This window comes from Haemaphysalis longicornis, unplaced genomic scaffold, assembly GCF_048455015.1.
Source record: "Haemaphysalis longicornis isolate Haplotype H1 unplaced genomic scaffold, Haemaphysalis longicornis Haplotype H1 scaffold_1, whole genome shotgun sequence".
Taxonomy (NCBI): Eukaryota; Metazoa; Arthropoda; class Arachnida; order Ixodida; family Ixodidae; genus Haemaphysalis; species Haemaphysalis longicornis.
Window position 1 is genome coordinate 379,417,340 of NW_027526203.1, and position 14,109 is coordinate 379,431,448.

At 45.4% G+C, this 14,109-nt stretch overlaps 1 protein-coding gene across 3 annotated transcripts in view; it reads left to right on the forward strand.

The window, feature by feature from the left end:
- LOC144155165 (uncharacterized) overlaps positions 1-14,109 on the forward strand; it is a 116,479-nt gene that overhangs the window by 52,936 nt on the left and 49,434 nt on the right. For all 3 annotated transcript variants that reach the window (XM_077686445.1, XM_077686446.1, XM_077686447.1), the window contains exons 10-11: positions 3,962-4,113; positions 10,070-10,148. In XM_077686445.1, the coding sequence (XP_077542571.1) occupies positions 3,962-4,113; positions 10,070-10,148 (231 nt within the window). The remainder of the gene's footprint in view (positions 1-3,961; positions 4,114-10,069; positions 10,149-14,109) is intronic.

A 14,109-nucleotide genomic window follows, 5' to 3' on the forward strand; every position in this document is an offset into this window, starting at 1 on the left:
ACAAAATTTTTGTTGTCTTTGGTGAGAGACATGTTTTCTTTCTTTACGAAGTGGATGACTAGGGGCAAATTTGCTGAAATACAAAAAAAATATGGGGATTACGTAGTCATACGTATAGCTGTGTCGAATGAGCACAACACTTTGGGAAATGTGCTATACTCGCTCGGTGACAACTTAAGAACGGCACCGGAAGTTGCCGCTGTGCCTTATCACCGTAGCCGAATGTTTCTCCGTGCGGCGCAAGTAGGGCGTTACTAGGAATATTTTGAACATGGCGTGAGCCATTCCTGTGATTTTTTGAACTTATTATGCTTATAAACGACTCCAGTGACGACAAACAAACTGCGTGAGACAAGGCAGACGATATCACGCATTCATAGCAAACCCCTTTTAAAACGCGCGCGCACTGACGTCACGGGTCCGGAGCTTTGGCGGAGTGATACACTACATGAGCTGGTGCCGTTCTTGAGTTGTAACCGATCATAGTTGTATGTACTGGTGCAAACCTGCCCTGACCAGTGCGAGCATATGGTCACCCTTGCACCTACGGATGCATGCCGTAGTGCAACTGAATGGGTCAATAGTCCATCCGTGCTCACTTCTGTTGTTTGGGGGCCTGTGGATGGTGTCTCTATGGGGGGAGATAAATTCTGCAGTGATACGGAACCCCTATGATGCTTCGCTTCCTCATCAGGGTTCCCCACGGGAAGATGGTGTAAGTTTTTTATGCTGTGCTGTCGGGAAAAGAGTTTGCTGAGGCCATAGATTAGTTTATTCGCCGTGAGCTCGACATGTAGGTGGCGACAGCGTCGCGCTGCTAGTGTGGATGCTCCACTGAGTGGCCTGTAAGAATGCACACTGTGGGCGCGCTTCGTGCCTTTTTCCCGTCGTATGTGCGCACAAAAGGTGCAAACAAGAGTGGTATGCTGTAGTTCGGTTCCTCAATGTTCAATGTATAGCATGGAAGCGGCAGTCAGTTTTCATTACAACGCAAAAAAAAAAAAAAAAAAAAAAAGCGACGACTTATCGGGAATCTCAGAACGGCCGTAATTGTGACAATGAACTTGTACGCTGTGGCTCGTAGCAAGCTCGATCTTTCCAAACTATGGCTTTGAGCCTTCAATAAAAGCATAAATAGAAACAAATCAGGAAGCCTCGATCTCTGAAATTCAGTTTACAACGGCAATCTCAATCGCTTTCACTGGTAGCATGACGCATTTTTGCATTTGTGGGATGCCCTGAAATGGTAACACTACTTTACTGCTCCGAAATTCTTTCTAAGAGCTTACGATATTTTTTGTGTGTTCAAAAGGCAACATAAAATTACTGAATTTTGATCAGCGCAGAGATATAAATGTAACCGCTCTAACGGGTCTTTTAAATGAAATTTTAGCTTCTCTGAAGGAAGGTTTGATGAATAACGGTTTCGGATCACTTATTTACGGCTTTAGTCGCAAGTGAACTTGCCAATTGAATTGTCAATGCACGCAGTACAATCAACATCTCATGTTTAGCTAGGTTTTCGCAAAGTGACAAGCAGGTTTACAGTGTGCAAACCAAGTTTCTGGGACCTCACAGTGAGCACAAATTTTCTGTTATGGCTGCTCTGATGACCATTTGCGTTCCTTTTAAAATCTAACAGGTGCCTGCAACAGCGAGATGTGTTTACATTCTTGTGTATAAGGTCGCTTACGAACCCTAAAGATGGCAATAAATGAAGTTGCGCTGTTGCAGATGTAGTAAAACATTTCCTTGTTATTTCTCGTTGCGAATCAGCGCAACGGGTTCCCTGTAACTACTTTGTTTTGTAAACTGAATATCGCCTTTGTCTTGGAATTTAATTCTTAGGGATTAGTTAAAAAATAAAATTCTGTGCATTTCGGTTTTTTTTTTTTTTTTTTTTTTTTTTCGGGAGGGTGGGGGGGGGGTCCTACCAACGTTGCAAGAGCAGCGAGAAGAGAACGCATGTAACGTGAAAAGCCAAACTATGGTTATCAGTATTACTTACAATCAAAACTACACTAGGCGTCGTGTTCTGTAGCGGTGAAAAAGCAGTACGCATTTTCAAAACTGATGACCCCCCTTTGGTCCGGGATTGTCCAGGAATCGTGGCTCGCCTCTTTCAAAATTGTATTGAAAGCAAGCATTGTGGCAAAAAATAAAAAAAAAAACAGCGAGTCATGGCACACACCCCTCACACATGTGGGCAACAACGTGCATTATATTACGCGTTTTCTCCTCTTTCTTTAAACTGAGGTCCACCTTACGAGGTTAATTAGACGTGACCATATTAGGCATTTGGTTATGCTAAGTGAGACACGTTTCTGGACAAGGTGATTCATGTCAGATTTGAAAATGATATATATGAAAATGACACACGAAATGCCACATGACAGACGCAAACTCCCAACTGCTTAATTTTACCGAGAAATTCCCCCTAAATACTCTTGCGCATCTATAGAAACGTATTTTAAATAATACGTAAAATTAGCAACTCGATACAGTTGAATAAATGTTTATTCCTCCTCCTCAGTATAAACAACGACTGTCCAAAAATGGTATTTAGTTTAGAAAAGGTACGGGAAGGACACGATCACACAGGCGCTTGCAGATGTAAAATACGTGTCCGGTAATGTATGGGCGACAGCGCACGGGTCGTGTACAGTGGAAATGTTTTTGTTTGTTTCTTCTTTCTATAAGGACACAGCGCAATTTTACAAGGGTGTGGAATTTGCACGCGTATGCAGAGGTCTTGTCGCTTCTTACCCGTTTCGCGTACTAAACTTTTATCCTTTAAATAATCACCACGCCACCTTCACAAAGCATCCTTCGACGTTCTTGAAACGGCAGACGACTGCACTCAACAATAAGAAAAGTGCAATGTGTGGAAGCAATGTTTATAACACGTTTCACAGTCAAGCGGTGACCAGGGCGAAGATGTTTCGTGGAATTAAACCAGTGGATTAACCCGCAACGGCCGCTGATTACTGCGTTTCTAGAGGAAATGCGCAAGCACGTAACTATGTCATTGCTTACTGCCAAACGAGCACACATATTGGTTGTTTTGTCGTGTGCAGCACGCGTCTTGCACCGCACGCAACGTGAAAAAGTAGACGACGCGAGAGCGCCATCGACACTAGGAGCGGTTCGTCCCGCCGCCGCCAGGGGCCGACTGTGTTCGCGCTCGGGGCGAATAGCCAACAATTAGAGGGACTTAAAAAAAGAAATTCCTTGACACTAGTTTTACGAGCTGCAGTGGAATGCCAGGTGGGAATCTTGGACCATGGTCAAATAGCCTAGATAACTGAATCTGCATGGAGTCTCGCAAAGCATAGAGCAAAAGGAGGTCAATCTTTCCTAAAAGATTGCATAGCTAGTTCTTGCCAAAAACCAACCTGCTACCCTCGTATTTTAGGTTTTCACCAGAATAGACCACAGTTAAGGTAATTTGCACAGCCTCGGGGCTTCAATGAGAGGGTGTGGCGTCAGGATCATTTTGTTACTTGCCAGATGACTGGCAGCCGAAAAGTCATTGCCTCGTTACCCTACAGGGAGCATAGTCGAACCCACCCGCATGAATCCAGCAGACATTTAGACATCGCTTGCACTGAACAGTCCCCAGATTACGGTAAAAATATCATGTAAAAGTATTAGAACGTACGGCTTGCATCATTTTTCATTCGCTCGTTTGAGGCAAAGTACTTTGACAGACCTCACTTAGGCCCATAATAGATACCAGGCCCGTACAAGGACCCTGCTACAGAGGCGGGCAGCTGCCTCCTGAAGTAGCACTGTTCAGCCTCAAATATGCACCATTCCCTCCCGTCTTTGCCTTGCAATTTAAAACTTTGTGTTGGGGATATTCAGCTGCTTTGGTGACAATTAATGCTGCAATATGTCGCTAGGTGTATTAAACATTTTGTTACTATTGGTTGAAGCCATGTGGTATATTTCATTGCAGATGGCTACTCCAACAAGCAGTGGATCTGCCTCAGGGTCATCCGACTTTGGTGATCTTGCAGCACTCCACAGCCTGGGCGAGCAGCCTGTTGATCCCGCACGTGTGAAACAAGAAGCAGACGCCGGTGCCTTCCAGGAATTTTATGGTGACAGGTGATTTACTTAGCCTTTCTCTCACTTTGTGGACTTCGAGCCTGGTTTTTAACTCCTACCATGCATTCACCCAGAAGACGAACTCTTGGTCGTCGATACTAAAGCTGACACACATGAAGGGCATAATAGATTCGTTTTCTGTAATTTGCTGGCTGCTCTTTAGTGAGGCTTTGCATTTTGTAAGCTAGCAAGCGTTCGTGAAAAAGGAAACTTTTTTTTTTTTAGTGCTTGTAGGAAACAGTTTTCAGAGGACTCTGTACACTAAAGAGTATGGCAGCTTCTTCATTCAGTCTTCGTTTTAGAAATCCCCCACTGTGACGATCGGGCTGTCTTGACAGTGGCATACACAGGACTCCATCCCAGAAGCAAAGTAAAAACAAATGAAAAAGGCCTAACTTGTGAATAAATTTTTTTAAGAGCTTTCATTCATTCATTAATTTGTTCATTTCACTTTTACCCCGCGTATGCCAGTGCGCCTATATACAGTCTACGCTCATTACAGTGAATCCGTCAGCAACAGACTTCCAGTTACAGTAGACCATTTCTGTTGGTTTGTTTGGTCCTCACACATTTTATATTGAATCCACTCTGTTCATAATTTGTTTGGACTGGGTGTCAAAAACGGACTTCTGTGGGGCCGACACCCGGTATATTTCTCTTGTTGTTTACCTTGATGGGGAAGCTACTATGTCTGGCAACATTGTCGGCATGGATTTGTTGGTAGCACGGCCAAGCCAGTTCCTCCTTTCTTTACCCCCCTCCCCCACCCTTTTTGTTGTGCACAATCAGTGAGACTGAAGCAGATTTCACTGTTCAATAAACTGAGCATAATTAGCACTTTCGAACAGGCAAACATCACCAGAACGATGGGCCTGTCTAAGCAGACAGTCAACTTGACCGTTAAAAACAAGGACGCTGCCGAAAAACGTGACTCCGGTGAAATTAAAAAAAAAAAAAATGGGCCCTTTTGAAAAAGAGGCGCAGCCGGAGGTCTAGTCTGCCCCTTCGGTGTGGTCTGTCTTAGGGTGCCGTGATCACTAGAGACCTAACCTAACCTAACCTAACCTTGAGTCTGTACTGAGCCTATTTAACATTCAAGCATGAACTACGGAAAGAGAAACATTTTAAGCAATCATTTATTGTGCTATACGGGCCTACTTTGAGATTCGTGCATATATAGGCTTTTTAAAGCCTAAAATGCCCCCTTTTTTCTCTTGTTACATATGCGTTTTTGGTGCTTTTGGAGTCCATGTTCTGCTAGGGCAGTTCTCACTTCGAAGGGTCCCCAACTCTGCGTTTGTTGCACGCCCTTTGCAAGCAGTATCTGTGCACTGTGGCAAACGCGCCAAGACGTGCAAACTCGTGCTTGAGCCGCCGCCATTTCTGCCCGACATTACCCTGAGCACTTACACAGCCAGAGACCTGTACCACAGCCGCAACGACACCGCAGCCAACTTCGCCGCTGGATAGGCTTGACGTCACCCGTGTGCGCGCAAGCTCTTTCGTTGTATGTTCTTCTATTACTCTGTGTGTGCGGATCAACAGCAAAAAGTTTTGCCGACATATTGCTAATGCAATAAAAACAAGCAAAGAAAATTAACGCAACATAGCTGCATACGTGCTCAAAGACGCTCCCGGCAAAAACCATGTGAACACCTGTCAAACAAGAGTTTCAAGGGGGCGGCGCCATGAGCACGTGCACAGTCAGTACGCGTTCACTGGTTCACCGCTAGCCAGAAAAAAGCAGCGCATGTAGCATGAAGGAATGAGAGACTGAGGTTATGGAAAGAGCATCTCAGCCCTTTTCAAGTAGTCTGGTCGTAACAGCTGTCATTTGCCATGCCGGGTAACCTTCAAGGGCATTTGCAATGTAGCTCTAAGGGTTACTTGCTAAGAAAGAATCTTGCGTGCTGTCTTATTTTATAATCTGGCGGTATATAGTGCATAGTTAATAGTGTTGCATTCCCAGCAGCTTTGCTAATCATCCACTTGTGCAAGGCAGGATGACTTAATAGTTTATTCAGAATTACTGCACTTCAATATGTGACTATCCCTGAGATTCATCCGTGAATTGTTAAAAGCAGAGAATGTTGTTCTGTTTTGTCAACAAATAAATAGCTGCAGTCAAGGTAGCGTTCTTCGAGGCGTGTTGTTCTTCAAGGAGCAGTTACCAATTGTGCTTTTTTCTGCAGAGCTCATTTTTACCTCTTGGGGCACTCTGCTAAGGACGGAAAACAATTAACAGACCAAACGTTTCGGTGGTATTGCCAGCTTGGCAGATAAAAACATCGCAGTTAGAACAATTCTACACCACGCTACACCTGAACGTGACTTGGCGCATTTGTGCGCCTATTTCACATGCTTAGCAGAAAGCGTTCAGCAGCTTAGAGCAGCTTGGGCGCCACCGTGACTCCGAGCGATGACCTTATTTTGAAGGTCCAGGACAGGTCCACCACCATCCCCGAAGGACTGATTGCTGGCAGTGCCATTCCGAAGCTGTCTCGGCCAATAAATTCCTGGATTCTCATGCTAAAAGGACTACCAGTGCTTCGGAGCGGCAAACCTTATGGCATTCCAGATGGGAATAAATCGTGGAGCGTTCCAAAGTGCAAGCATGCTTCGCCAGCTTTAGTGGACATTGAGTTCTTTTTTTCACACACAAATATCGTGTGCAAGTAGGTAAAACTTTAAGCCGTACAGCATTAGGGCGTGGCTGGTTTGTCATTGCTTTTAAAGGGACACTAAAGTCTGATTAAAATTATGTTTTAACTGAAAGATCATGCGTTTCGTAGCACTGTCAGCTTTTGTTCGGCGAGCAACGATGCTTTATTTCCTGAGAAATCCGTAAAGAAAGCTGGCTTATCTCTCTCCCGCTTCCCTTTCATTTTTCGTGACGTAGACATCGCGTCACAAAGTAGGAGCGAGGCACCGGGGCAGTCTAGAAGGCAAACGTTTGTCGCTAGGCAACAGTAGCTTTGACGTCACCAGGCCATGGCTGACCGCCGAGAATGTTTGCTGGCTTTCACTTGTATTATTTGTCACCGATGGAACGAGAAATGCTTTTCACCGCTCCAGCGCCCGTTGTGCTCAGCTACACCGGACACCTAGACCGCATCATGCCGACCGCTGAAGTAGCGAAAAGCGCCGTTTCAAATATCGTGCAGCCGCGGCTGCCGGCTAGGCATCGCTCAAGTGGGGAGCCTTCATCTTGCGTCGTCCGGCGATCACGTCCATCTCATATTCTCTTCTCTCAGGCGACTTGCTAACCTAGCGTGAAATACACACTCACTTCCTGCATCCGTCTCGAGAGTTTTTGTGGCCAAGGCTCCACCCGGCCCAAACATAACAAGGGTAGAGCTACGTATGCACGATTTACAGATTATTTATCGACAGCAGCTTGCAGTGAACGGAAAAGCACAAGTTCGGATCGTTCAGATAACGGCCGGCAGTAAGTACCCTAACCTTTCACGGGCGATAAGCTTCGAAGCGGGCGCGGGCACGCTTCCTGCCGGGGCGATCGCTAGCAAAAGTTTGGACATTCACCGTGGTAGATTATTGACTTCACTAATTGTCCACCCATGCTTTTCCAAAATGAAACTGAAAGCATGATGGCCTACCCTGAAGCTTGAGGAAAGCAGCCCGTCTCGTTAAAGTATAAGAGCTGTAGTCTATGTTTTTTAAATTAGATCAGCTCACAGAAAGTTTTGATTTACATTTATTTCACGTGCTGAACCGCTTAGGGACTGTTTATGTCAGGAAAACATTTCACCACTTTTGTGACGAGACAAACCATGGTACCCAAAAGCGTGCGGAGCGTTGTCACCTGTTTTCACGTTTCTGGCGTTTTCTGCCTCATTAAACATCTGCGGGTTGCGAGAATGGTGTATTTAGATTCTCTGCACAGTTATCCACCGATACAGGCCAACTTGTTTCCACCTTTTAATGTCAAATCATACTCTATTTCAAATAAATCTGTTGAAATGGCAGCGTAGGGCCTATTTTCGCAAAAAAAAAAAAAAAAAGAAACACTTTTCTCACAGCACAAGATTTGTCTCTTGTTTTCTTTGCAAGTCAGAAATTCGTCCTGAAATATGGTGCTGAAGTAAATATGAATTCAGCCTGCATATGCCTCACTGACACTTTTGAGTGCCCATTATAGGGGCCTAAAACGATTTTTTGTGCATAAATTTCTGGTCTTTAGTCATCACACAGGGTTTTGTGTAAGAAAGAGTTATGTTCAGTGAAGTTCGGCATTTATTATTCCTGTGCATACATTGTCCCCATTCGGGGGATAAAAGGTAAGAATCGCCTCAAGCAAGGAGATGGTTCCTGTCCATTGTGTGCAATCTCTCACTGGCTGTGCAGCGTCCAACTGGTTTAACTTCCGCTTTCATAGCCATACTGACCAAAATGCAATTATTAAAAAAATGCACAAGCAGTGTTGGGGAACATCAGGCCGCGATCCAAATTGCTTGACATCATGACTCATTTTTGAGACTGGTTATTACCGTAAAAACCCGCGTATAATACGAACCCGCGTATAATACGAGGAGTAATTCGGGGACAGCAAAATCAGAAAAAAAGTTTTCATCCGCGTATAATGCGAGGTAAAGAGCACAGAAAATATTTATTTGCACTGAAGTTACCCTTCAGTCATTGTCAGTTTTCGCTGGCACTGTCTCCCGACGTCCGTTCAGTCATCGTCGGGTTCGCTGCCGCTGTCTCCTCAAGTCGCCTTGTCGGAAATGTCTTCCCACAGAAAGTGGTCCTCAGTGCCATCAAGGGCGTTCGAGATGCCGCATTTCTTAAAATAGCGACTGACGAGCTCCTCTGGGATGCTGGCCCACGCATCCGCGATCTAGCCACAAAGCACCGCTGGAGAAGCCCGCGTCAGCTATCCGGTACCTGTCACTTACGGGTCTCCTGACCTCATCCACTCTTGGTGCAGGACCTGATGCAGTCTTTCAAAGACTTGTTGATGCAAACGTCTAGCGGTTGCAGCTGGGATGTCATTCCTCCTGGAATGACAATGAGTTCGGTGCGGGGTTCGCGCAATAACTTCTTCACGGAATCGGGCAGGTGGCAGCGACAGGCGTCCAAAACGAGCACTGACGGCAACCCCCCAACAGTGCTCCAGGCCGCCGACACCACACAGACTTTATCCAGTGAAGCACCAGTTGCTTTCTCCACCTGCGAATGCTGCCTTCGGTAAACGCCGAACTGCCGTCCTGCGGCGCAATTCCTGATGGTCTCGGCACATAAAATAACGTTTATTTTAATTACAGCCGAATACTGCCTTCATGCACCCGCCGTCGGGATAGACTTGCGGTGAACGTGCCGATCCTTCGCGTGGTAAAAACAATCAAAATGGCGCCGGCTGAGAGAAGCAGCCAGCTAACGCCACCGCAAGATGGCGCACCCTCGGCTGAAACCGAAACAGAAAGTGCAAATTTTCGGCTGAAAACTTTGGGATCCACATATAATACGAGGCACAGATTTTACATAGTAAAATTTGGAAAAAAACCTCGTATTATACGCGGGTTTTTACGGTAATTGCTCGTAATTACATTTTTTCTTTATTTTCTCAGCTCAGCGTGGCTCTACGCAGTTGATTGCATGCATTAAGACCTTTTCCAAACACCGGTGCTAAGCTTTGAAAGCTAAGTTAAGTGGTTCTTTTCCTTGCGTGAACGCTGTGCATAGATGCTGCAGGCACGTAGAAAGTATAAATTGTCTATAGTATTTAAGTGCGATACTGGTTGTAGTTCCCACTTGAGCCCACTTGACCCCCTCCCTGTTTGGATACTGCATACTTCGGATACTGCAGGCATTTATTTCCAGATTAAGGGGGTCCATTGTAACGGGCATAAGCTGTGTGTCATTTTTACAACCTGCTGTGTTGTCAGTCAATCATCTCATGAACTGCCTTTTCTGCTACCAACGCATGCTCGGACAGCGAGACTCTTGATCCGGTGCCACCTGATTCGGATCCATATGCCCAGTGGTCCGGACCTGTGAATTTCAACACTGACTATGTGAGTGCATCATTTCAAATGGCAATGCTTATTTGTGCGAAGGTTTTGCATTTGCTCAATGCAGCTCATCCAACCTTGCTGTGATTTATTGAGCTGAGTTGTATATTTTGCCCCATGAAGGATCGTATTGATACTCACTTCAAGAGCAGGCTGTCTTGTAAGGGAAAAAAGTGGCTTGCGGTGCATTCATGGTACGATAGAAGCTTACTTTTTTTTTTTTTTTTAATTGTCTGGGCATCGTTCGGCAAGCACACCCAAGTAATTAAGAGTGGATTACCCCTGTCACGTTAAAGGAAGGTATACAACCAGTGTGTACAGCTGGGGAAGACTTGCGGGGCAGAAACTTGGCACCTTACTAAGCACTGCAAAAGGAAACACGAGGCAGCCCCACAAGCAATGAAGTAAAGGATGCTGGGAGTAGCACTTAATGCATTCTGTATCGGAAGACAAGTCTGGGTAGAGAGTAGGGGAAGATCTTTAACTTATGCAGGGATGAATGAAGAGAATGACTTCAGCACAAATAGACTAGGCATTGTAAGACAGGAACAACTGGAGGAACATGGGACAGGCCGTCATTTGGCCGTAAGCTCAAGGAGGCTGATTGTGATGATAATGCTGATGAGCTCTGCACCCTCCCTAGCACAAACTGGTGCTCAGTCTTGCAACTGGGTCCACTGATACGGGGAGGTGCCTCACTTGTGCTGCAGCCGTGCTCTCACCTTCGAAAGGGTACAGCATGGAAAGAACAGTTAGACAGGCCATGAAGACAAAATACAAGCTTGGTTCATTGAGAGGACTACGTTGTCTTGATAACAATTATACCAATTTTACTGTTAACTTTGGATGTATAATAGAGATGTTAAAGATAACATGTGAAGCAGTGGTGACTCCCAGCCTCTTTCCTGCAACTTTTATATGACATCACAGAATCTTCTTTGTAAAATTGGTGGCCGCCGAACTAGCCCATTTGTAAGACACATGAGTGGACGATTTCATTGGGGCCTCTAGTTCTGTTTGATCGCATCACTTGAATAGTAACGCACAATTTGACCCATATGATGTCACTCCTGCCCATGACATGTCACTGTAGTGGGAAATTTGAAAGTTTTTCGGTACGTCCAGCTTTTGTCTGTTACAAAAAATCTTTCATGGCTGGAATGGAGCTGAGTGAGGCACTAAAGCTTAGTTTCAAATTAAACAAAGATGTGTTTTGTTTTCATGGCCCCTTTAAAGTAGTATTATTGGGAGGTGGTCTAGTTGTGGTTGGTGCACCCAGTGGAAGCAGGAATTAGAAGCTGCCTCAAAGTACAGCTTAGGGCTGAATTTTGAGTTGCTAGAAATAGATGCGTGTTTATTATGGATGGGTAAAAAAAAAGCCAAAGATATAATAAATCTGCGAGGTACGCTTTTTATGTGGTTGCATTTATTATGCAAGCGGAGATGGCATATGTAGTGAAATGGCTGTGCTGTTTGTCAGAAACTGTCTGTGCAGTTAAACCCCAATACAACAATGGTGTTAAATCGAGGTTTAACTCGATTCAAACGTGCTTTCAAAAGCATGTGCGGCTGCAGCATTGTGTGGTTCATATTTTGACGCTGGCTGCTTATTCATGCTCCAGATTCGATTCCCGTTCTCCGCTTTTTAAAGCAACGTTGTATATGGCTAAAAAAAAAAGAAGGAAAATCTGGCGTTCCTGTGTACTCAGAAAACTTTTCAGCCGCAACTCCATGCCTGAAAAAACCAGGTTGGTGAGAAATTGGGAGTACGGGGGAGGGAGTGGTAAAGCGCATCTCTCGCAGTGAACGCGCATGCAGCAAACTACCGCGTGAAGCACAGCTGAAGCGATGATGGAGGGCAAGGGCTGCAGCGATGCGGGCGGAATAGTCACCGTGCCAATGGCACAAACCCCGGCCGCACGTAACTTCGAAGTAGGTAGGCCATGCGTCAACCGTACTTGCGAAGAGCAGGCAGCTTATGATCAGCAACACCGCGGCCAGGAATGGGAACAAGCTTGTCTATGCGATGCCGCTGCTGCAGCCCAGGCATAACTGGCTTTAACCCTTTGAGGGTTTTTGCCGTACGTGTACTGTGGCGGTTTTCCGTCCCGCAAGGTCTTTGCCGTACGGGTACGATTTCGAGCATCCGTTTGAAATTTCGCGCCATATTAACGATGCATGCTCCCTGGGAGGTGCTGCCACCTCCTGGGACTTACAAGAAGTGTTTGAAATTTGATTGTGCTACCTTCTTGCGGTGAAAAACAGAACTCTCTGGCTTCGGCGTGTTACGGCGTCTGTACGTGTCAACGCGTTTCGTGGTTTCAGTTTCGCCACGTGATCGCATCGGAGGCGCGCGAAACTTGATCGGCGCTCGCTATCAGGGGCGGCGGAAGTTGATTTCGATCTATATTGGCGCTGCTCTTATCTTGTTTATTACCCACGCTCACTAGGTATTCTTGCCCTCCTTGCTTGGAACTGAAGTAACCTAATCGGAGACTCCGTTGTGGGGGCGGCGGAAGTTGATTTGTATCTATATTGGCGCTGCTATTAGCTTGTTTATCACCGGCGCGCATGAGTTATTCTCGCTCTCCTCGTTTACTGAGTTGCCTTCGAGTTCTTCAGATGCACGGCAAAGCGGCGATATGGCCAAACGAACTGCCCGCTCTGATGACACCGACCGCGATGACTCTTCTGACTCTGAGTTTGCTCCTTTCACCGAGTCTGAATTGGAAGACGGTCTTTCTTCGGAAGAAGACTGCTCATTTTCGGACATGCGCTTTATGCGTGCAGACTGCGATAAGGCACTGGGCGTAGACCCGGGTTTCAAGGAATACCACACTCTGAAATACTATTGAACATTTTTCAGTTCTAAGTGATGCTGACCCCAAAATACTGTTCCTGATAATTTTTTACCATTTAATCCTGACTTTAGACATTTTGTACATTCCAAATCCGCAATAAACTAATTTGACCACCAGGGAAAGTTTTTTTTCAAAAAAATTCGACCCTCAAAGGGTTAATGAACCATATGGTGTAGCATGCGGGTAAACACAGGCCTCATATTACAGCTTCGCTGGGTAACGATCTGTACAGAGTGCATGGGCGCTTTCTCTTTCTTTCTTCTTTGCCAATTATTAAACGTAAGGGAGCATAACGGCCAAGTTCCACCCCCCACCCCCTCCCTCTTTTTAACTCTTTCGTTATTGTGCCTATTCAAAATCGTTCAATTTGAGCGATACCTTGGGAGCCCCTTTTCGTAGAGTTCCAGGCATTTCTGGAGCAAGTAAAGAAAATTGGGCTTAGCTCAGAAAATGCCATTTCAAAATCAGTTTTGTTTAAATTTTTGCAACAAAAACATTATTTTTGACAGGTGTTTGCATCAGCTAGGTGTAGAAGAGGGGCAAGTTCATTGCGTGTCATCGCTACCAAGGAAGAAGGCATGCCACTCGTAATTACTCTGCATCGTGTTTGGTTTTTGTTATCAGGGCACGAATGGTGAATCAGAAGACGATTTTCAATCGTCAGGTTTGGATTCTGAGAGTAATAATCCCTGAAATCAACTGAAAATATCAAGCAGTGCCTGTTTGCAAAGTTATTTTATGATTTTAGGCAGTTTTATTGTCTTTGCACACATTGTTCTAAGTCTTGTTGTAGTTCTACTTACCACAAGACCATTCGCAAACAGTTTATAACAGTTTCGGTTCCGCTTCTGCAACGCGAAATTCATATTTGGCGCTACTACGCAGTTACCCAACTGCAAGCCTGTCTGCTATGGTCCTTAGTAACATCTGCTACTGATTCTTGAAAAAAAGCATGCCGCTCGTGATTTCATCCTAACCCAATTTCTGCCATAAGAACTTCTGATGCAAGTCAAAAGATAACACACCAGTCACCAGATATCAGTTCCAACAAGGAGAGTGCTTCAAAAGTGGCCGTGCACACCACCAGCTGTTCGCTGGCCAGT